General features: G+C 39.8%; 1 protein-coding gene and 2 pseudogenes across 2 annotated transcripts; all 3 read left to right on the top strand.

Annotated features, from left to right (window-relative positions):
- The first annotated feature begins 6,765 nt into the window (after window positions 1–6,765).
- LOC149257324 (uncharacterized) lies at window positions 6,766–10,938 on the top strand (annotated as a pseudogene). The gene is made up of 4 exons (XR_016256700.1): window positions 6,766–7,096; window positions 7,528–7,595; window positions 7,823–7,885; window positions 9,325–10,938. The product of XR_016256700.1 is annotated as an uncharacterized LOC149257324 (transcript).
- Window positions 10,939–20,650: 9,712 nt separating this feature from the next.
- On the top strand, window positions 20,651–21,103 carry LOC149257323 (pentatricopeptide repeat-containing protein At4g25270, chloroplastic pseudogene; annotated as a pseudogene).
- Window positions 21,104–21,114: 11 nt separating this feature from the next.
- LOC149257322 (pentatricopeptide repeat-containing protein At5g16860-like) lies at window positions 21,115–23,074 on the top strand. The gene is made up of 2 exons (XM_089369086.1): window positions 21,115–21,360; window positions 21,476–23,074. The coding sequence occupies exons 1-2, from the start codon at window positions 21,115–21,117 to the stop codon at window positions 23,072–23,074; spliced, it is 1,845 nt and encodes a 614-aa protein (XP_089225212.1).
- Window positions 23,075–25,332: the final 2,258 nt, after the last annotated feature.

The raw sequence follows: 25,332 nt of genomic DNA, 5'->3' as shown, positions 1-25,332 counted from the left end.
TGAAGGTGCGAGCGCGCTTGTGATAGAGATTGTTGATGACAACAATCCCTATCCTACGCTACTGGGAATAAATTGGGCCACTGACATGAATGGAGTGATAAATCTAAAGAAGCGCAAGATGATTTTTGAGAAAAAGTCATTGCGTGTAGTGGTATCTTTAGACCCTGCGGAAGGATTGCGTTACATAGAGCCAGTGTGCGACTACGATAGCAACGACGATCTAGACTGTATCTACAAGATAACCGTGCGGGAGCAGGATTGGGTAAATCCAACAGTGGATGGCAGACTATCGTGGAGCGTGAAATCTCCTGCACCTCAGATTCAGACGAGGAAATAGAATGATGGCAGAACCAGTTACACGAGGTAACCACGCTCAACTGTAACATGATGACAAGGTCGCTGCGCTACATGGAAACAGAGGTAAGAGATCTGCATATGTATGATGGGTTGAGCTAGGTGGATGATTTCCTGAACAAATTTGAAAGAGAAGTACCGAAACAGCAGCGTTTAGACGCTCTGAAATGGGTATTGTGTGTTATGCCCGCAAAATGGTGGGGTACGCACCAAAGAAGTTTTGAGGACTGGCGTGAATGCAGAAGGATGATGTGCATTCGGTTTGGAAAGCCTCAGATGCGGATGAAAACCGAGTATGACAGATGAAACAGCTTGCGCACCCACCTTTCCAGATGGGTACATGCGTATGGTGTGCAACCTGCACGAAAGCACACCATCCTCGCGATAGGAAACACGACGATAAGCAGGAGCGGGCAAGACAATGGCACGAACGACCCCTCCAGTTAGGGCCAGGAAGTATGGTAAGACCAAACACGCATAAGCATATTCACACAGAAGTTGTTGACAAAGTACGCGAAGCACTGAACACAGTCCACCATGTGAAACAAACTGACTGGGACCTGCATGTACCAGCGGTTCTCTAAGCTTATAGGACCATGTGCAAAACCCTGACCATGCGGGCACTTCCGAAGCTGAAGTATGAAGCGAATTCTATAATCCCCATGAAGCATGCAAAGCCTGGTCCGCGCATAGTAGCACCAGTAGATACGATGGTTCGTGAAGCCCGGAAAGAAGGGATCACATAGCCACAAGAAGCAGCACGCATGGGACTTGAGGAAGAAATCCAACAGGGAAACCTTAGACTCCATGAACTTGAAGAAGAAAGGGTACGGTTAAGGAAGAAAAGTGCTTTGATGGACGTGGAAGTCAAGAAGCTGGAGGATGAAATAAAGGAAGATTTTCTTAGCAAAAAGACTAGAGTGGTAAGGCAGGGTGCGTACGATCACGATGACACGGTTAAGGCCTATTGCCGCGAATTGATAAGTCTGATGCCTTGGCTTGGACCGCATATTGCTAAGCATAGTGACCATGGTAGCGCGTTGCAAATAACAAAGCGTGCGATGCCGACCATACCAGGAAAATGTGGGGATTCTCCGAGCAATAGGATGACTGCTCGGCTGGAACTTTTCACGGGTGGTGCGACCACCTGACTAGCCGAGGGAAGGACAATCTTAGCGCTCCAGGAAGTTGGAAGGGAGTGCGGGAATATAAACTATTCTGCTCGGGAGCTGCGCGATATTTTAGATACGCGTAGAAGCAAAGAGTCACAAGGTCTGCGACCACACACGGTGGGTTGCGCTACTACGCGGGTTGGCCAGAAAGTGACCATTGGAATCACTATTCATGATGGGATGCTCGACTTAAGGCCAAATGGAGTGGGTGGCGGGCATATAAGACGCGATTTATGGGCAAAATCTGGGAAAATATTTCTCCAAGGGAGCATTAATGAACCGGATTTTGGGGGAACAGTCGAATTCAAATTCCAAAAGCGTTATAAAATACAAAAGGCTTCCCAACAAACAACATTTGGTTATTTGCGAATTGAGCGGTCGAGCAGAACCCTGATTGTTGTGAGCCGAGCATTGATTAAGCCCCTGAATTCGTGAGTGATAGATTGTTGCACAGATACAATGGCAACAACTAAGGATGGTATGGAGATAGCAGAAGTGACTGTAGAGGAGGCCGTGCTGGCCCTAACTGTGGGGGACGTTCCAGAAGGTGTCGGGATCCCGAAATCACCGCGTACGCCAAGACCCAAGAAGGACAAACAAGAAATGGCTCCCGTATGCATGTCCCCGCAAAACTCGATGCACAGCAAACTGTCAATGGAGGAGAAGGGGAAATCCCTCACTATAGAAACAAACGAAGAAGAAGAAGATCTACAGGATCTTACCATCATAGAAGAAGAAGATGAAGGCATGGAGGTGGATACTCAGCCTACGCACTCTGCGACAAAATTGTCTGCCTGTGTCCCCCCGTGAAAAGGGAAGGCCAAAGTGCCCAAGGACCTGGACGATACCAAGAGCTCACTCCATACCTCGCTCCTACCAAATGACATTATGTTTGAAGGCACGCACCTGGGCCGCATGCCGAGCCTGAAATTCGAAGATTGGGACCTCGCTGACCACGAGAAGCTCCCTCACCTTGAGACCGGAAACCTCATGAAGCATAACACCACCAAGGCAGGTGACAACATTAGAGTTGTGGAAGTGGTTGTGCGGAGTGGAAAAGGTCGGGCTACTGAACCTACTCTGGGTGCCGCATTTCCACCCCGCCCCAATAACCATTTTCGTCATCAGGCAGCTGCTCTACCTGGTGCATGATGGGTTTTTATGGATGGAGGAGCCCATCCCCATCATTCATCGCGTCTCCCGGCTTCCATACAAAGGACAGGACCCCATGACCATATCGGAAGGGAAAGGCAGTGATTTGGCCATCATGGAGGCCATGAAGAAGAAATAAAAGCTAGAAAAGAAGACGAGGGGCTACGCCATATCTAGCATCAAGGGCAAAGCAGTACACGTGGCAACCCAAATCCTCGCAGGAAACGTTATGCGCAAGTGTCACGCAGATGAGGTACTTGCGCCAGTGGTCGCACTGGCCGAGTAGTGCGCGGAGGGGGTCCAGTTTAACTGGTTTGAATTCCTCTGCATGAAATTTTTAGAGAATTGTCGCGAAGCCCAGGAACAGGGCAAAACGTTCCACTATGCATGGCTATTGTTGTCCATAGTGCTCGTAGCTGGGGAATTGCCAGAGGATAGTCAATTCCCCATAATTGACAGAGATTTACTGGAGGCCATGAAGTACGCTTCGCTCTGGGCCATGAAGGATGCTAAAAGGATACACGACAACAAGATCTTCTGGGTGTTCATGGAGATGAACCTCAGAATGTGGATCAACCGTAAGCCGTGGTTGTCACCCACGGTTTACAACAGTCTGCAGAGTTTTGTAGAATTTAAGGCAGACATGCATAACATATATATCAGGGCACGCAAGGACCCGACTAAACAGTGGACAAAGCTACCCTTTGTAGCCACCAACGACGCCATTTTCAATGTCTTGGAGGCATGGTCGCCGGAATGGCATGCCCCAGACATTGCAGAAATCGAGAAGTTAGTAGTGCAAAAGAAGAAAGATGAGGCCAAGCTGTGCATCGCACAATTGGATGAAAAACGAAGGAAGGAAACAGTAGTAGCAAAAGTGTGGGCAGCGCAGGACGCGGCACAGAAAGCAATTGAGCAAGAAAAGGCCGCAGCAGCAGCAGAGGAAGCAGCCGCGAAGGCGGGCGAGGGCCAAACAACGCCTTCACAGGGGAAGGAAGCAGAGGAAGCAGAAACAAAAGAAGGAGGCGTGGACCCACGAACCATGTCAACACAGCTGAAGCACCAGCACCTAGCAGAGCGGGTAGGGTCGTGAAAGAAGGTCAAGGCCTCGAAATTGTCCATTGACCCGATCACCCTAACCAAGGGTGATCTGCATGACATCGGCAAGATGGTGCGCGATGTCACCAATGAGGCTCTCCAAGATTTCATGCAGGAGAACCAGATTGTGTTGGGGGCCCTCAAAGCGCAGTTGCAGGAATTACAGGTGCGCCCCCCTCAGGTTGGTACCCTTTCAACCAACCTCACAGTCGGATCCACGGCAGTAGAGCAAATGTTGCGCACGTGGATGATGAACACAATAGTGCTGCCGGAAGGGGCACTAGTGACATCAAATGAGGCCGACAGGCCTTCGGTTAGTGCGCTGAAAGGTCTTGGTGTTAATCTAGCTGCCCTCCCGCGTGAGACATTATGTGTTGCAGGATGGGATAACTGCAGAGCTGCGAGCTAGGGAGAGCCGCGCGCTCCAAGTCCTCAGTGAGCAGAAAATAAATATGGAACAACTAAGCTTGCAGCGCGACGAATTGGTGTCGCAAAATCAACAGCTGGTACAAGTGATAGACGACGCTTGCCAAAGCGTCCTGGAGCTGGCCATCCCAGTAGATATACCAGTGGAGGTGCAGATCCACAGGTTAGCAGCAGGGGTCCGCAAGGCCAGGGAGGAAATGACAAAGGTTCAACTGGAGTTGAATCTTCAGATCACCAAGTTGCGGTTAAAGGCGCAGCCATCCACTCCCTTGGAAGTCAGAGAACAGCGTGCTAGCGCTATCACAGCGGGATTGGAGGAAATCGAAGGTGCAGTGCGAGACTGCACCAGCATGTTGGAAGAATCACTTGAGGTCCTCACAACTCTGCAGGAGGACCCCAACATCCAGCGCTTAGAGACAGAGGCGTGAGAACTCCAACAATAGTATGATAGTGTCCAAGGAACTGCATAGACGGTGGTCCTCACCCAGAGGCTTGCACGGATGCAGCAGGCTAAAGCACTGAAGGAGCAGGTGGACGTGGCACGACATAAGGAAGCAGTCCTAAAAGTACGCATCCAGCCTTGGATCGACGAGGCCTTCACCATCACGGCAGACATTGAAGGCAAGCTCGCACACATGCAGGGGATGCACACATTGATGCAAAGAAGCACTCCCGACACAGAGGTCTCAGAACAGCGTATGCAGCAGATCCAACAAGTAGCAGCTCAGTGCGCTGCTGACCTCCACGTAGTTCGAGAACAGTTGATGAGACTCCGCACAAAGATTGTCACGCCGATAGAGTGACTCGAGGGCGAGTCACGATGTTTGTGTTGGGGGCCTGTTGGGCATGGAATCCCCCCAAGGCATGTTTTGGGGCTCAAAGCCTAAGTTTTGACCGAATCTTGTTGTAAAGCTCCGCAAATTGCGGGCACGAAAGTATGATAGAGTCACAGGGTTGTTTACCCTAGTTTTGTAATGTAATGTCGGCTGGATAGACCTACCCATGGTCCGTGGACCATGGGATTATATAAATAGGGCAAGGCTCTAAGAAGAGAAGAAAGAAGTAGGAAAAAGTCTAAGTGATTAAGTCACAAGTAAAGTATGTCTTTAGGTCGTAGAGTAGGAGAAGGCTTTGTAGTTGAGTGCGTAGAGGCCTAGTAGTCCGCAGCTGAACTAACGCAGAGTGCAACGTTCAACCCCTGGGTAGGGCTGCACGAAGGCAATATATCAGGCTACGAATTATGGGAAAGTGCGCGAAGCAACCTGTGCGCAGGGTCAAACCGCAAACCAGTTGAACTCCTCAGACATCTCCAGGGCGCGAAAACCTGGTTCTAGCACCCTCCCATACTACTTCGAGTGAGACCTTAGTCCACGCTCTGCGGATTGTTGCCGAAAGGGCCAGTAGTACCGGGATTTGTTTGGCTAACTTAACTCTGAACCTGGGTCAAGCCCCAATAAGCCAATAGCGGTTTCTGTGTTGATAATGTTACGCTGGCTACAATTATGTTACATGTAAAGGATACTCATATACTGTTTACTTAATTACCATGATTTAGTCTATGGCTCTGTCATTTACTTAGAAAGGAAAATATCGCATTCTCTTTGAGTTTTGTCCTTCATGGTTTCTACAAAATGGAGGTTCCTGCTACAAGGGCCAGTCGGACCCCTCCCAGGTCGAGTTGAATCCTTTTGGGTGGAAGCCTAGGGTTATTTGAATAAATGTTCCCATTCAATGGGTCCAGTCATTTGTGGTTGTCGAATTTCTTAGTTATATAGGTCGTATTTACGAAAGATTACTATTCCCTCTTTGCACAGACAATGTTATGTTTTATCTGGGCCATGAACTCAATCTATTTTCGACTATGGATTTCTATTTGTTGCTTCAGTCGCAGGAATGTTAATGTTATCATTTTCCCACTTTTCTGTATGCAATGAAAGTGTTTCTCATATAGTTTAATGCAGCTAGTCCTATATGAATGCATAGTGTTCTCTTATGGATCTATTATCTTTTTTCTGTCAAGCTGTCTTGAACAATACCCCACTATTTTTACTAGAGCTTGTAATTTTCTGGGTTATCTAGTTACCCGACTGCCTTGCATGTATTGGGTCGTGAATGGAATGAAATTTTCCAAGTCCTATTCACTGCCAAGATGTTGCTTAATTTAATTGTATTGGCCAAACGGTCTCGAGCAAACCTTCTATTGATGTCCCTAAGACTAATTCATTTATGTGGAATTTTTTTTTATTAATTACACACATTTTAAGCATTGTTAAACCTTTCCTAGGTTACATAAATGCACAATTTTTCCTTTACAGATTGTCGATTGTTCCATAAGGAAATATATGAAATTACTACTCATTTCGATGTTCTTTCCATACAATATCAAATTGTGCAATTCTTATTCTTACATAGGAAACATGAATTTTTTTTTATCATTGAAAGGAAATATTAAAATTAATTATCATAAAAATATCATTAATCAAAGGAAACTCGGGATTAATGAGCGTTTGAAAAGCGACATGCTGAGAATCTTTGAGAAATAAGCTCTTGTCTATCGCTCAATAATAATCTATAAACCTTAAAAATATTATCCCTGTGATGGCTTCGCTGAAGATAAAATTAATGGACTGCCACTGTTGTTGCAATGTTCAAGTTCGCGACATAGGCTTGACTTTTTTTTCAGGGCGGACATAGACTTGACTTTGTACAAAGGCAAATTTCGGACGGCAACGGCGGCTTCCTTTCCCTAACTCCATAGTTAATCCTGCAAATTTCTGCGCTTTGGGATGGCTTCGATGAAGATAAAAATTAATTGACCATGACTGTTGCAGTGTTCAAGTTCATGATAGTAGACCCTCATAAAAATCTATGAGATATTCCTGGAAATAAGTACGGTAATAAATGTTTGATTGATAAATTTTTGAAAATTTATCTTGTTATTCAGTCAGTTAGTTGATTTTCAGGATAGTTTGTTAGATGTGTGTCAGATTGATGTGCACGGCCTTCTTCGTTTTTATGTAGATTGGTGTTTATGATTTAAATTCATTCAATTGCCATTGTTTTAAGCAGAGCTAATTCTTATCAGCATATCTTCATTACATACATTAAGCCGAAAGGCCTACACAGATTAGGGGTGTAACAGTGTTTAATAAAAAGGGTTGGCGCAGAGTCCTCTATCTGTAAAGTATAGACTAGCAGTCCAGACAAGCCGTCTGTTTGGAGCAATCATTTGCAGTGCTTTACATCATTGTTTAAACATAGATTTTTGAAACAGATTATTTTTGGGTTTAGTGAAATATATGTAATTGCTTTGATAAATTTTCAGGATTGGAGCCGGAAATTGCAGCTGCCGGAACCAGTCGGTGGTTATCCAACCTGAATCTCAGAAATTTTGTACGTTTCCTTAAGTCTCTGCATCCCCAGCATAGAATATGAATACACCCTTCTTTGATGAGAAATTATTATTTCAGGGTTTATTGTTTTCCTGTCTTCTTTGATTTTGTATTAAAATCAGAAGGCATGTCTCTGCACGGCCTTTTTCTTTTTTATGTAGATTGGTATTTATGATTTATTTTCATTCAATTGCCATTGTTATAAGCAGAGCTAATTCTGATGAGCAGATCTTCATTACATATATTAAATCGAAAAGCCTACACAGATCAGGGGTGTAACAGTGTTTACAGGTATTCCATTTTCTGTAAATATGTTGGAAAATGAGATAATGGAACTTTTCCTTCAAGGCCAATAACTGGTCCCGGCAATAGTTTAGATTGAGTACTTGTAAAAAAACACCTGACAGTCAGCCATTGTATATTGAATCTTTATAGACTAGTAAATGAAAGATCTTTTTATTGAATTTGATAAAGAAAGCAAGAAAAGTCCAGCATGCTATGATCTCAGCTTTAATATTTGTGCCCTGTTCCAAGTTAACCTAAATCTGATAAGACTTATTTCCAGGGAGTATAATGAGGACATCCCCAGGGCACACCTCCTTGAGAGGCTCTGTCAAAAAAACTTGCCAAATAGTTTGATTATTAATGGGAAAACTAGACAATCTGAAAGCATTGGGAAGTCTAGACTTGGAAAATTCATTAAAAAAACTTATAATTTTAGAAACTAAAAGATTTTCAAAAATATATTTATTTCTTATTTTCCATAAACCCTATGTTATAAAGATGGAAAAACTCTTATGACTGTCTATATTTGTGTTTCAGTAAAAGAACAGTTTTCAAAAAAATTAAAAGAAGACGAAACATGTGAGACAAGAATTCATGTCAAACTTCCTTTGAAACTGAGCAATGAACAAAGAGATGGCCAATTAATTCTGATTGACTTTCAAAGACAACATATATTAGGACTTGAGAAACTTCTGAAATACTTGAGAAACCTTCTTTGGTGAGATTCTATTTCAGCATTAAAACCAAAAATTGCAGTTGCCAGAACCAATCTGGGTTACAGCTATCAAGCTTCAGGATTTTCATAAGTCTATCAAGCTTCAGGATTTTCATAAGTCTGTACATCCAGAGCATGGAACATGAATACACCCTCCTTTGAAGAGAAATTATTATTTCAGGGTTTGTATTAAAACAACATGCTGTTTTGAAGGACAGAATGGGTATTCACTGTTTCTCTGTCTTCATCTCGCGAGATACCGAGTGGCTGAATCCAGCTTGATGCTTTGTCTTCATCCTTAATTTTGTAACGCACTGGGTCTGTGAAGCTCGGCGGTCTGCTGGAAGAATGTCAGCTTTCTTTCTCTTTCTGAACTGCATACTGCTGGAAGAAGGACTTGCTCCTATTCTTCCTGCGAGCCTGCTCGAACTGTTTGACTATGGCAGTCTCCTTAGGCACACCCGCTCTGTTCACATTAAAGCCAAAACATAAATTTGGGGTTACAACTTTAGGGATGCAACTTAAAGAGGCTTTCACAAGTCTGAAACGTTAAAATGATAGGGCTTGATGCTCTGTCTTCATCCTTTTGTCATAAATTGGAATTTAAGATTGAAGTTGATGAATGGAGTTACCTTGTATGTGTTTTTCAACTGATATGGTGTTTTCGGCGTGACAGATCCAACGTTGGTCTTTAAATTAAGAGTGAATTCTGTTCACTTCAGTGGTGCAGAGAAAATGAATCATTGCACTTCGAACAACACCGAATCAAGATCATCGTGCGAGCTTCTGCGACAAAATGGAAACAACCTGTACATGGAAGTATCAAAAGGCAACCTTGGGCCTTCTGTGGCACGCCACAAGCTACAGAAAGCTCACGAATTCTATGAAAAAGCCCTCAGTGTCGGTGGCACTGAGGATGACAAAGCTTCATGTTATAAAAACTTGGGTGCCTTAAATTGGTTGTGGGGGAAAACCGAATGGATATATCATCAAGAAGAAATTGCAGGGAAACAGAAACAAGGACCAGGTTCTGCATTATGTGCTGCAAAATCCGGGATGACCAGATGCCTAGAGTTTTATTTCAATGCTTTAGATTATGGAAGCCTGGCAATGAAAGAACAGCAGTGGTTAACTCAGATTGAAGACACAATTTCCAAAATCGTTCAGTGGTCTTCTGATCAGCTTTACGGTGATCACTGCACAAGTTTTGAGCCCCTCCTCAGAGTTCTCTGCGAGACCGTGGCAAGCTCTAAAACAGAGTGGGCAGGGAGGAGAAGAATGGGCGCTATGCTTTATAAAATCCATGCACAGTTCATAGGGGCGTTGAATCCCTGACGAATACAGAATTATCTGACAGGGATGGTTACAAGAAATGTTTGAACGCAATGCGTGACTGTTATGGACTCCTTGAACGAGCTGAAACCCTTGTAGGTGCTGCTTCCATGGGTAAGGAAGTGGTGAAACATGTAGCAGATTTGAAAACAGAGGTTTTCAAATACCAAACGCTGTGTGAAACAATCCAGGCGCGCATTCAAGTGGAAGAGCTGCTGGAGAAGGTAATGTGTGGCGATATGGACATAATCTGGGAAGCTATAGATTATTTCAAGGTTTCCCTTCGTGTTGCAGAAGAAAAGCATTTGGAGAACGAGGCTATTGCACTGAACAGGCTTGGGAAATCATATTCCTCTGTTCTGAAAATGGAGAAGAAAGCCCATTCCTACCACTTTCAGAGCATCAAGATTGCACTTGCCATTATGTCTGCACGGATTGTAAGTTCTGAGTGGTACATATATTCTTTTGAAGCTGTGAGAAAACACCAAGAGGGAGTAGTTGAGCAGGAGGCCAGAGAACACGCAGAAAACCGCAAGGGCAGTGCAGAAAGAATGAAAGAAAAGATAAGCGCAGTAAAGTCGGAGGGTGGGAAAAGCGCAGAGTCATTGCTGAAACACATCTATGAAAAATGTCCTCATCCAGATGTGACCAAACAGGTGCTGCTTCCATTCGGAAGCCCAGAAAATGTGAAGGCTGCTCTGAAGAAAGCAATAGTAGCATATCATCCTGACAGTAATCGACAACAGAGTGAAGATTGGCAGGTTTTGTGCGAGGAGATTACCAAGGTTTTGATTGCCAAATACGAAATTTTCAAGTAATCGAGTGGAGAAGACGATAATTATCTTGTTCATGGACCTGCATACACTTGGTTTGGAGAGAGTGGAAGTGATGCAGGATGGTTTTCACCACTTGCTCAAGTTCCACTCTTTTATTTTTGGCTTCTATGACTTTGTTGTCCATATGATTTTATGGGTTTTAAAAATGTTGTGTTATTAAATTGTTTTGTTGTCCATATGATTTTGTCTTTTAAAATGTTGCGGCATTAAATGGTTTAGCAAGGTAAATTGATTGGCTAGGATTTACAATGTTAAACTTGCAGGTTAGGATTTGAATTATTTTATTTTTATTTTATATGATAATATTTATAGATTAGATTTGAATTATGTTGATTTTATTTAAAATGATTTGTAGATATTTATATTAAATTAAAAGGTTTTTTTTTTTTTTTTTTTTTTTTTTTTTTATAACTACTCAACGTAGTTTTTAATGATTATATTGAAATGTTTTGTTTTTGAATAAATGGTAAGGAATTGAAGTGTATGTTATGTAATTTAATTGGTTATATATTGCTTGAGATTGTCATCTCTCTTTTAGCCATAATGAATGACCAAACACTCTTTGAGGATGAATTTCCTTTTTTGAAGATGAAGCCTAGTTAGTTGTTCAATGAAACTATTTCCTTCCTTTTTTGAAGATGAAGTCTCCCATACGATAAGAAAGCGTAATGACATATATAATTCATTCATGCATAATGACATATATAATGAGATATCTCTTTGTATACGATATTCTTCTCCAGTTTCAATTTACTTATTGGGTGGGGGGGCTTACGGTCGAGTCACTAACGTACCTCTCCTGTTAGTCGAGCCCTGCCTTCATTTTACTTATTGGGTGGGGGGGCGTTGGTCGAGCACTCCGTTCCTCGTGGGCCTGTGTTATCGTGAAATAAAGGCTTTGCTTGGCTTTGGTGGGCGTGAAACGAAGCAAGACCCGACTTAGATATGCTGATTACTGCCTAAATACCCGACTTAGATGATATGGAGAGATCTCTTTGGGCTTAGTTGGTTGAAAGCCCTTTCTCCGCCAAATAAGGTAAGGTCCGGAGGGTCTTGCGCTTCCGAGTGCAAGGAGATGCCAAATATTGAGGGACCGGGAAATCTATAGAAAGATAAGGCGATTATCTATGATTAGATATCTGGTTAGTTGTTCAATGAAACTATTTCCTTTCTTTTTTGAAGATGAAGCCTAGTTAGTTGTTTAATGAAACTGACCAAATTGAGTTTACTAGATTCCAAACCCTTTCTTTTTGTTTTATAGGATTGTAAACACTTATGCAGTTTAGGATTACATTTTTTTTCATATTCTAGAAGTTTAGACAAATAGTCTTTTTTGATTGGTTTCACTCCATGGGCATGGGTAGTGATTTCTGTAAGGTTCTTATGATGTATAATCCAAATACACCCCAAACGAATTGAGTTTATTAGATTGCAAACCCCTTCTTTTTGTTTTATAGGATTGTAAACACTTATGCAGTCTAGGATTACATTTTTTTTTTTCATATTCTAGAAGTTTAGACAAATAATTTTTTTTGATTGGTTTCACTCCATGGGCATGGTGTTATGAAACCAGCTCAAGAAAAGATAGATCAACGCCTTAGAATTCAGCCTCTTCGAGGGGGCAACCTCCTTTACATTACATAAATGAACAATTCTTGGATGATTCAAATAACAAAACCTCCTTTCTATATATAGGAGTCTAAGGAGTCACAATATAATCCAGCCGACCTAACAATAATAATATAAAGCCACAAAAATAACAATAGAGGGATTCTATGGGGCACAGAAATAACAATATGGGGGTAATAGGGGCACAACAATATAAATAAGGGGTATAACTACAATAGTAATGGGGTAATCACTAGTATTATAGAGACCCAACATGCCCCGCTCCTTCAAAAAAGTGTTGTCCTCAACGCTTGAGTAGTTCTGGATACTTTTGCATAAAATTCTCATCCTCCCATGTGGAATCTTCAGCGGATAAGTTCTTCCACTTGATAAGATACTCTGAAATTGATCGATTTCGTAGCTGTCGAGTTCTTGTTTCTGTGACTGCTTCCGGTTCCAATATAATTTTTCCTTCTCCGTCAAGTTCTGGCAATATTGTTTGAACTGGGAGCTTGTCGCCTATATAAACATGAAACATGGAAAACTGGGTGCAATCGAGAAGCTGCAGGAAGCTCCAATTTGTATGCCATAGTACCAATCTTTTGCAACACCTTGTACGAACCATAATACTTTGGTGATAATTTATTATCCTTCTTAGCTTGCTTTAGGGACATTTGCTTATATGGTTGTAGCCGTAGGAATACCCAATCACCTACATCAAAACTTCTTTCACTGCGATGTTGATCTGCCTGTTGTTTCATTCTATTTTGTGCCAACACGAGGTTATCCTTTAAGAGTTGGAGGACTTGTTGTTGATGTTCGATGTGATGTTCCACTGCCTGAACCTTAGAATTTTCTCTTAAATATGATGTGATGGATGGTGGTTGATACCCATAAAGTGCCATAAATGGGGTCATTTTTGTTGCTGTATGGAAGGAAGTGTTATACCACCATTCAGCCAGAGGCAACCATTTGACCCATTGTGTCTGTTTATCAGATACAAAGCAACGAAGATATCCTTCCAAACATTTGTTTACTATCTCAGTTTGCCCATCAGATTGAGGATGATAAGATGAGCTATGAGCTAACTGAGTACCAAGACAAGAAAATAATTCTGTCCAAAAATTTCCAGTGAAAATGGGATCTCTGTCACTTACAATAATCTTTGGGTTTCCATGTAGCTTTTGAATTGTTTCCATAAATGCAGTAGAAACTGTACTGGCTTTAAATGGATGTGATAATGCACAAAAGTGTGCATACTTGGTAAGTCTGTCAACTACCACCATGATGACACTCTTTCCCTCAGACTTGGGTAAACCTGTGATAAAATCCATTGAAACCTCCTCCCAACGTTGGCTTGGAATGGATAAAGGTTGTAATAGACCCGGTGTCTTAATTGTTTCAACTTTATTTTGTTGGCAAACCAAACATTCTGCCACAAACTTTTGAATATCTGATTTAAGGCCATCCCAAAAAATTCCTTCTTAACCCTGTGGTAAGTTTTTAAAAATCCTGAGTGCCCTCCTAAGGGAGAAGTGTGCAATTCCATAAGAATCTTTTGTTTTAGCTGGGAATTCTTACAGAGGTATAAGCGATCTTTGTACCATAACGAATCATTTTGCCAGCTAAATGTATCAGACGTACTGGAATCTTGTTGTAGCTTTCGAATAAGTGCCCACACTTCTTCGTCATTCTTCCATTCCTCCCTTGCTTCGTTTATCCAATCTGGTTGGATAATAGAAATGGCGCACAACAATGCTTCCACATCCTCATCCTTTCTTGAGAGTGCATCTGCCACCACATTTTGCTTCCCTTTTTTGTAGATGATTTCAAAGTCATAACCCAACATCTTTGTGACCCACTTTTGTTGCTCTTCAGAGGATAATCTTTGTTCTAAAAAGTATTTAAGGCTATCATGATCCGTTTTTACCTTGAAGTGTCTTCCCATTAGGTAGGGTCGCCATTTCTTAAGTGCATGGAGTATTGCCAACATTTCCTTCTCATAAATAGCTTTGCTTAAAAACTTTCCCTTGATTGGACGACTTTCAAAAGCAATGGGTCTTTCATCTTGCATTAGAACAACACCAATTCCATTTCCTGAAGCATCACATTCCACAATAAAGGTTTTTGTGAAGTTCGGTGTAGCTAAGACCGGTGCTTGGCACATTGCCTCTTTAAGATGTTCAAAGGCCTTTGTTGCTTCCGGAGTCCATGAAAATGCATCTTTCTTCAATAATGTTGTTAGAGGTGCTGCTATTCTCCCATAATTCTTAACAAACTTGCGATAATACCCTGTCAACCCAAGAAATCCTCGCAGATGCTTTATGGATGTGGGGATTTTCCATTCCTTAATGGCTTTAATTTTGCTAGGGTCTACCTTAACTCCTTCATGAGATACAATATGACCCAAATATTCCACCTCCTGGACTCCAAAGAAACATTTGGATCTTTTTGCATATAATTGTTTCTCCTCCAATAGTTGTAGCACCCTGTCAACATGTTCAACATGATCCTTCCAAGACTTGTTGTAGATTAGTATATCATCAAAAAATACTAACACAAATTTTCTAAGGAATGGTTTGAAAATTGAATTCATCAAACCTTGAAATGTTGAAGGTGCATTGGTAAGGCCAAAAGGCATGACCAAAAATTCATAATGACCCTCATGAGTTCTAAATGTTGTTTTCAGAATGTCTTCAATCTTCATTCTGATTTGATGATATCCCGAACGAAGATCCAACTTGGTGAAGTAAATTGATCCATGCAATTCATCCAGTAATTCATCAATGACAGGAATGGGGAACTTATCTTTAATAGTGAGCTTGTTGAGCTCCCTATAATTCGGACACATGCGCCATGATCCATCCTTCTTGTGCACCAATACTACTGGAGCAGAGAAAGAACTTTGACTCGGTTGAATTATACCAGCCTCTAGCATTTCTGCAACCATACGTTCAATTTCACTTTTTTGGACATAGGGATATCTGTACGGCCTGATGTTTGGAGGAACACTTCCTGGAATCAGATGAATAGCATGATCATGATCACGCATAGGTGGGAGACCTTTGGGAGTCTCAAATACCTTGGAATGATTGTCCAGGACTTTTTGGAGATCTGGAGAAATAGATGATTCCAATGTGGAAACATCTAGCGAACATAATTGTGCAATTACACCTCTTTGCTCCTTTTTTAGAAGCTTTGTCATACCATTAGAGCTGATTATCTTTCCTGGTTTCCCTGCAATACCCCTTAATTCAACTTCCTTTCCTTCCGTAGAAAATTTGATGAAAAGTTCTTGAAAATTAAAAGCTATTGTACCCAAGGATTGTAGCCATTGGACTCCTAGTACAACATCAGCACCTCCCATTGGAATGGAAAGCATTGGGCTAGTCAATACATATTCTCCCATGGATAGCTTGATATTATGGCACTTTCCAGAGAAATTTATTGTTCCTCCATTTGCAATCATCACTTGACACTCTGGTGCTGGATATAGGAAGCAATTCAATTCTTTTGCTACCCTACAATGAATAAAATTGTGGGTGCTTCCTGAATCAATCAACACTATTACCTTTTTCTTCTTGATTTGTCCTTCTATCTTGATGGTTTGAGGAGTGGTAATTCCCGCCAATGCATTACAAGATATGGTCGGATTTATTTGTTCTTCATCTAGGCTTTGTTCCTGGAGTATATCCTCTTCTTTTGACCTTTCTTGCTCCTTTTCTTCTTCCTCTTCACAATCTATGTAGAATAATTTCTTCTCAGCACACTTATGACCTTTAGTGTATTTGCTATCACAACTGTAACAAAGCCCTTTTGCTCTTTTTTCTTCCAATTGTTGTGGTGTCAACCTTATAGGTTGTGGAAGACTAGGGGCAACAAAACTTCCATCTTTATAGTTGTAAGTGGTATGCTTCCTGGTTGCCATAATTTTGCTTTCCATTTTTCTTGCTAACCTGAATGCCTTCTCTAATGAATCAGGTTCCCAAAGGCGAACATCATGTTGGATATTATCCTTTAAAGACCCTATGAACACATCAATCCTATGCTCCTCTGGAATATCTTTTACCCTTATGTTCAATTTTTGGAACTCCTCAATGTGCTCCATTATGAACCCTTTTGTTTGAGACTTATCAATTGGCTAAAAAAAGTGTTGCTTTTTGTATCCTCATAATGTGCTATCAATTCTTCCGTAAAAATTGCCCAAGTGATAAATTGTTTACGAGAGCAAAGCCATTGATACCATACAAACTGATTTGGTTCCAAATATACAGTTGCCATACGACCTTTTGTGTGTTTTGCACATTATTGAGATCGAAGAATTGCTCCATCTGTAATATCCATGTGGCAGGATCCTTGCCATCAAACTTCCTCATATCGATTTTTGGAATATGGTGAGTCTTCGATCCAACATTAACATCTATGGAATCATGATTAACATTTATTTTATTCTCATCATGAGTTTCTTTTAGTACCCTTTCATCCTTAGTGCCCATTTCTTGTAGCAACTTATTCATATTTATCTTCAATTCGTCCATGTCTGTCTTCAAATCTGTCTTCAAATCTGCCATGTCTCTCTTCAAATCTGTGTTTGAATCATCCATCTTATCTTCCATGCCCTTTATCTTAGATTCCACGCCATTTATCTTAGCTTCTGTTAGCTTTTGTGAGCGTGACATTTGTTGCACTTGTTCTTGTAATTTTGATATATCATGTAGCATTTCTTCCTCTTCTTCATGAGTCATGCTAGAGCTTTCAGGTTCCTTACTAGGTGTTTGCATTTTCTTTCCTCGGGGCATCAGTTATCGATAATAATGTTTTACTATGCCCTTTGAATTCCTTCAACCCAAGCTTATGCAAAAATTAAAAAAAAACTACACACCTTTTTTCACTTTGTAGAAGCCTGATATTGAATCTGATGTATCTTTGTAATTTCGGATCATTCAGTTCTGAAATTTTGACCTGTAGTAGCCTTCTGAGTCCTCTTTCCAATGCCACAAGTCTGACCCAAATTGGTTTCTCCAAGGAAGAGTTATGTGAAATATCCCACAATGACTTGCTTATAGACTAGTTCAGTAGAGCAAACTTGTACGACGTGCCACGAGTCATTGTTTCGACCTATGGATCTAAAAAATGCATAAAAGAAACTACAGTCCGTCCTCTTTCTATACCTTCTTACGAAATTTCAATCCGATCCTCAGAGAGAAAGTTATGACGATTTTCCCCAAGTCACCTGTTTTGAATGTAATTCAGGAGTCTGCAAAAAGACCAACTTCCTCAGATCATATCTCCGACAATATCGCGCGAAAAGCTCTAAAATTCGGACCCAAGGTTCAGCACGATTTCTTCTCAAATGGGTTTTTTTTGCGACTTCTGAAACGTCACAGAAAAAAAGTTATAGAGAAAATGCCACGATGACCTGTTTGGAGCAGCGAAACCCTAGAATCCAAAGCTCTGATACCAAATGTTATGAAACCAGCTCAAGAAAAGATAGAAAAGATAGATCAACGCCTTAGAATTCAGCCTCTTCGAGGAGGCAACCTCCTTTACGTTACATTAATGAACAATTCTTGGATGATTCAAATGACAAAACCTCCTTTCTATATATAGGAGTCTAAGGAGTCACAATATAATCCAGCCGACCTAACAATAATAATATAAAGCTACAAAAAAAACAATAGAGGGATTCTATGGGGCACAGAAATAACAATATGGGGGTAATAGGGGCACAACAATATAAATAAGGGGTATAACTACAATAGTAATGGGGTAATCACTAGTATTATAGGGACCCAACACATGGGTAGTGATTTCTATAAGGTTCTTATGATGTATAATCCACATACAGCCCAACCTTGATTTCTTTACTGGACAAAGCACTTTGTACATTTGGTTTCTTTACCAGACAAAGCACTTTGTACATTTGGTTTCTTTACGAGACAAAGCACTTTATACATTTTTACTTATAAAATTCATCCTAAACTCTAAAAATGGCGATGCAAATTTTGACATCCTATAAATGAAATTATCTTTAAAATAAAAAACTTTATTTTTATTTATATAAATTTCATACACATATATTCTTTGTTTCAATTTTATTAAAATCATAATATTATATATATTCTTCTTTTAAAGTGTTTTATAATTTTATCATTTAATTTGTTTAATATGTTTTTTAATTATATGTTATTATGGTTAGGAATATGTTTTGATTGTAAAATAGGCTATTGTTTTTTGGTATTTTGGGCATGTAGTATTGATAAGTCATCTTATTGGGTTATGGTATTGTAACAAAGTCTATTTACAAATTAAGAATTTCCACATGAAAATAAAATGAATCTTATTTCACCTTATAATTTAGTTAGTAATAAATGTGAGATGTATCATAAGTCTAATTGTTTTGCTACTTCTCAGTGTTTATCATCATACACATATAGATTATTCAGTTGTTTTCCCAATATTTACTTTTGGCATGAGATTTTGGGATGCCCATAGGATATACAATAACAACCTTGGAAAGGAACATTGTGATTGTACAATAACTCCATGCTTTTTTGTCCTCAATTTCCCAACTCACACATTCCAAAGAAACCTCCATTCACATAAACTTCAATACATATCTTGGCAACAATTTCATTGGGAGAACTTAGGTAGGCATATATATGTTTAAGAAGTTTGTCCCTAATGACATAAAAACATATTTCACTCTAGAATCTATAGGTCTATATGGAAACTAAAACCATATGGAATGTTTGGAGATGTACCCCTAATAAATAAATTGAAACATGGATTCAATTAATAAATTGTCATTACTTTCAAATGTTCCATAGCTATTTTAAAAAAGAGAAGTGTTGAAACCCCTGAGAGCCATTGTTAAAAGAAGGAAATATTCATGCTTTCTACACTATTGGTATTCCATCCATTTAGCAATCCTTTCTTCATATATTGATTTACATGAAACCTTCCTATAAGGGTTATTTATGTGTATTTCTTAACCATTCTAGAGAGAAGATTAGGATCAACTATGATCATGATCATACCCTCATTATTCTTTACAAATAGAGTTTCTTAGATCTAGTAGTAGAGATGGTTTTCACCACCTGAGTTGACTTATTTGGACTATTCCAAATCCCAACTTTCATAATTTGTTGTTTAGAAATTTCATCATCTTTACTCTCCACTCCATCCACTCTTTTATCTCCTAGCATTTAAGCTTCAACCTCACATTCAATCAATATAGTCTTTTCCAACCCTTATTTGACTTTTTTATCATTATTCTAAACCTTTAAAATTATCTAATGAATAATATTATTAATTAATCATCATTATTCTAAACCCTTAAAATTATCAGATGAATATTATTATTAATTAATCTTTATAAAAGTATTGGATCATATTTTTTGCTTTATTTTTGATTTTATAAGCCATTTTACAATTAATTTATTGGTGAATTAATTTATTGGTGATTTTCAATTTGACATTTCCAATCAATAACCATAATACATGAAAACTCTTAAGTATATCAAACATCTTCACTAACATATTTTAGTAACTCATGAACTATTAAAGGAACCATCTTCACTAACATATTTTAGTAACTCATAAACTATTAAATGAACCATTATTTTAGTAACTCATAAACTATTAAATGAACCATTACTTAAAAGATTAGAATTACTATGATATTTATTTTTTAGGATGAAATACTTCCTTCTTCCTCTTTTTATATATATAAAATATGTTATTTTTAAATTTATATATTTTATAAATTAAACCATCCTCTCATATATATATAATATTTTGTTTTTGAATTTATATATTTTGTAAATTAAACCGTTTTCTCACTTTGAAATAATAAAAACATTTGAATTTGACGAAATTAATACTTTGGATAAAGCTTCATTCTGATTGAATGGGTTTTTTTGGTTGGTTTAATTCGATTAAATTGAATTTTATGATATGATATGTATTTTTTCACATAGTCATCTTAGAAAGAATGTAAATGATGGGTCCTCTTTACGCCGTAAGGCGTTTCCCTCTGGGAAGAACTCCCTTATATGCCACCGTGTCCTATTTTCGACCATTGATCTGATGTGTTAGACGATTAAAAGAGATTGTGCCGTTGGATCAGTTGGAATTTTAATCAGCGCTGGTTGAACTCCCTGGTTGAATAGACCGCTTCAATTTTCTGTCCGAGTGCAAAGATCTGCGGGCCCTGAGCGGAATTTTGGATTCCCTCAAACCATGTATGCTAATTGCACAAGTCTAGACAATGCAAGGATGGTGTTTGATAAAATCTCTGCACGGAATCTGTTTTCATGGTCCACGATGATTGGAGCGTATGCCAAACATGGACGCTCTGAGAAAGCCCTTGCTTTGTTTTATCAATTGCAGTGTGAAGGACTGGAACTGGAGTCTTTCGTTTTCCCCAGCGTTCTCAAAGCATGTGCCCACCTACGGGCTCTGCAACAGGGAAGAGGAATCCACTGTTATTTGATTAGAAGGGGATTTCTGTCAGATATTTCTGTGTGTAATGCTTTAATATATATGTACTCAAAATGTAGTAGTCTTGAGGATGCGCAGCGTGTGTTTGACAAAATGCCTGTAAGAGATTTGGTGTCTTGGAATGCCATGATCACAGGCTATGCTGTCGATGGGTTTGATGCCTGTAAGAGATCCCTGAGCGGAATTTTGGATTCCCTCAAACCATGTATGCTAATTGCACAAGTCTAGACAATGCAAGGATGGTGTTTGATAAAATCTCTGCACGGAATCTGTTTTCATGGTCCACGATGATTGGAGCGTATGCCAAACATGGACGCTCTGAGAAAGCCCTTGCTTTGTTTTATCAATTGCAGTGTGAAGGACTGGAACTGGAGTCTTTCGTTTGCCCCAGCGTTCTCAAAGCATGTGCCCATCGACGGGCTCTGCAACAGGGAAGAGGAATCCACTGTTATTTGATTAGAAGGGGATTTCTGTCAGATATTTCTGTGTGTAATGCTTTAATATATATGTACTCAAAATGTAGTAGTCTTGAGGATGCGCAGCGTGTGTTTGACAAAATGCCTGTAAGAGATTTGGTGTCTTGGAATGCCATGATCACAGGCTATGCTGTCGATGGGTTTGATGCCTGTAAGAGATTTGGTGTCCTGGAATGCCATGATCACAGGCTATGCTGTCGATGGGTTTGTGGATGAGGCCTTGAAGCTTTTTAGGGAAATGAGGTTAGTGGGTGTGAGGCCTGACATGATATCATGGAATGGGATGATTGGAGGGTTTGTTCGGAGTGGACATGGTGTGGATGCCATGCAGCTCTTTTGTAGCATGCAAATGGCTAGTGTAAACCCCAATTCGGTCACCATTGTTGAGATTCTCGCAGCATGTGCTGAGGTACGAGCTGTGCATGTGGGAAAGGAAATCCACAGTTATGTTATCAGACACCAATTTGAGGTAAATGTTCATATTGAAAACGCTCTAATAGATATGTACAGGAAATGTGGTTGTATCCAATATGCACGGCAAGTGTTTGACAAAATGTCCCCAAGAAACACAATTTCATGGAATATGATGATTGCAGGATACTTCGAACAGAAACATGTTGATGAGGCTATGAAGCTTTTTCATCAAATGGAATTGGATGGAGTAAAGCGGAGCACAGCTTCATGGAATGCAATGATTGCGGGTTATGCTCAGAATGGGAAAAGTAATGATGCCTTTAAACTCTTCCAGCAAATGCGGCGGTCAGGGGCTAAACCTACCTCGTTCACATTCGGAAGCATTCTTCTAGCATGTGCTAATTTAGCAGCTCTAGACCAAGGCAGGCAAATACATTCTTACATAATCATGACTGGATTTGAGTCAAGCGTCTTTGTGGGGAGTGCTTTAGTAGACATGTATGCTAAATCCCAGTGTTTAGGTAATGCTCTTCAGATTTTTGACAAAATGTCTGAAAAAAACACAATTTCATGGAATGCAATGATTGCTGGATATGCCCAGAATGACCATGGCAGCAAGGCGCTGAAACTCTTTCAGCAAATGCAATTGGCAGGTGTAAAACCAGATGTGATTTCCTGGAATGCCATGATTTCAGGTTATGCTCAGAATGGGCGCGGCAACGACGCATTGAGACTGTTTTGTCAAATGCATTTAGCAGGCATAAAACCAAACGCATTTACGTTTGGGAGTGTTCTTTCGGCTTGTGCAAAACTTGCTGCTCTGGACCATGGCAAGGAAATTCATGCATACATTATCAGAAGTGGATTCGAGGTAGACAAATTTGTAGAGTGTGCTCTAATAGATATGTATGCCAAATGCGGAAACATTGAAAATGCATATGGAGTGTTTAATAAAGCATCTGGAAAAACTGTGATCTCTTGGAATTCAATGATTGGGGGGTCTGCCATGCATGGGCATGTTGAGGACGCCCTTTCTACGTTTCATAAGATGCAGAAGGCTGGCGTAAAACCAGACCATATCACTTTCGTCGGTGTTCTGTCCGCATGCAGTCAGGCAGGCTTAATCCACGAAGGTTGGCAATACTTTGATTGCATGAAAAACTATAACATCACACCTAGCCTGGAGCACTATGCCTGCATGGTTGATCTTCTCGACCGTGCTGGACAACTCAATGAAGCATATGGCTTCATAGGGCAGAACCTTGATGTATCCCGGGGCACTGTGTACATTATCTGTATCTTCATATAGGTACAAAGGATTGCATTTCCACCATTTTCAAATTGTTTTATATTTTAGACCCGGTGCCATCTGAGAAATGGACCAAGCTGAGTATCATGATGTATATTTTGTATAACTACGACACATTTGGTGTGGGACTGGCTCTCTTTCCCAAGGGTAATAATCAAATTGTAAATCTCTCCTTGCAGAAAGTTTAAAGACCTGGTTGCCCTTGTGTTGCACACAGATAGGGCACTCCTCAGACAATTTAATTACCTGCACCAACAGAATTCACAGAAATGGCAGCCTGAATCAGTTATATATGTTCTTTCAAAAATATATTGATTTAATAATGCAAATGAGTGCTTGGTTTATCTCACCTTTGGCACACATTTGAAACAAAATAAGTGGCTACACGCTAATTGCTTCGGCTCCACAACGGCATCTGCACATAGATTTATGGGTAGAAGTTTCAGATTTTGTTGTCTGTTGTTAGAATACAGATAAATCATTGAAATAACAATGTAAAAAAAACGAATATTCTAAGTACCCAGGCATATAGAACAAGTAAGTTCCTTATCGATAGTAGATGTTGATGATGCTTGTGTTAAAACTTTGGAAATAGTGGGCATGTTCCCCATTGTTTTCTCTGTAGTATATAATATTGTTTTAATACCATTGGATCCATTAAGATTTGAAAATGGACTCTCTGGAAGGTTATGTCCATAGCTGTTGCAAGGAAAGAAACTCACTGATCATTACCTTTTTATAATAATCACCAAAACAAAACAAAGTAGCTTCTATTCAACTACTTCCAGGAACCCATTATTGACAGCTTGTTTTCTAAGTAAAATCTTTGTCATGTTCTTTATTTTACAGAACTGCAGACTGTGGATGGGGGTCTCTACCTTTCTTGATCATCATTGCCCCGCTTAGGCTCATCTTCGTTATTCTCCAGTACCTCAAGCAGGTACCCAAGATGATCGGTTGAAGGAAACTTGTTGAGATCTGCGTAAGAGGATGAATGAAATTACTTAAATGCAAAGTGACAGTCTCTAGAGAACATGTCTTGAATAAGTCTTGAATAAGAATGAAGAGTAGACTGACAAAATAGTCAGCCTGCAAGCATGGAACAATTTCAACCAGTAGGTTTTTACTATTTCATTCATTTGACAGCTTGAGAATGGGCACCATACTGTAATCGGTAATAGGGCCTTGGAAGGGTATTAAAGGTGACAGATGCCACAACCAAGTATACTGATAAAATCCTTGATGTATCTCGGGGCACTCCTCAGACAATTTAATTACCTGCACCAACAGAATTCACAGAAATGGCAGCCTGAATCAGTTATATATGTTCTTTCAAAAATATATTGATTTAATAATGCAAATGAGTGCTTGGTTTATCTCACCTTTGGCACACATTTGAAACCAAATAAGTGGCTACACACTAATTGCTTCGGCTCCACAACGGCATCTGCACATAGATTTATGGGTAGAAGTTTCAGATTTTGTTGTCTGTTGTTAGAATACAGATAAATCATTGAAATAACAATGTAAAAAAAACGAATATTCTAAGTACCCAGGCATATAGAACAAGTAAGTTCCTTATCGATAGCAGATGTTGATGATGCTTGTGTTAAAACCTTGGAAATAGTGGGCATGTTCCCCATTGTTTTCTCTGTAGTATATAATATTGTTTTAATACCATTGGATCCATTAAGATTTGAAAATGGACTCTCTGGAAGGTTATGTCCATAGCTGTTGCAAGGAAAGAAACTCATTGATCATTACCTTTTTATAATAATCACCAAAACAAAACAAAGTAGCTTCTATTCAACTACTTCCAGGAACCCATTATTGACAGCTTGTTTTCTAAGTAAAATCTTTGTCATGTTCTTTATTTTACAGAACTGCAGACTGTGGATGAGGGTCTCTACCTTTCTTGATCATCACTATCCCGCTTAGGCTCATCTTCGTTATTCTCCAGTACCTCAAGCAGGTACCCAAGATGATCGGTTGAAGGAAACTTGTTGAGATCTGCATAAGAGGATGAATGAAATTACTTAAATGCAAAGTGACAGTCTCTAGAGAACATGTCTTGAATAAGTGGGTATCCTAGGTTTACCTTTTGATGCCTTGGATTCTATTTCAAACTGTGGGAATCCATTAGTGAATCTATTCTCGAGGGGGTGAGAAATAATAATAGGTAGTGATGTTGTAGGTACATTTGGGTAAATATCCATTTCTTTCTTTACACCAGCTCTTTCCTTAGGAAAATAAATGTC

Source organism: Pinus tabuliformis, chromosome 6, assembly GCF_031772625.1.
Source record: "Pinus tabuliformis cultivar Carrire ecotype Pingquan chromosome 6, CPIR1, whole genome shotgun sequence".
Classification (NCBI taxonomy): Eukaryota; Viridiplantae; Streptophyta; class Pinopsida; order Pinales; family Pinaceae; genus Pinus; species Pinus tabuliformis.
This window is presented reverse-complemented; position numbering and strand designations above follow the sequence as displayed.

Bases quoted from the DNA above. Each gene is read 5' to 3' on its own strand.
- LOC149257322 (XM_089369086.1), top strand. From the start codon at position 21,115: ATGGTGTTTGATAAAATCTCTGCACGGAATCTGTTTTCATGGTCCACG. The intron at 21,361-21,475 runs GTGTGTAATGCT...CCATGATCACAG, and splicing joins GATTTCTGTCAGATATTTCT to GCTATGCTGTCGATGGGTTT.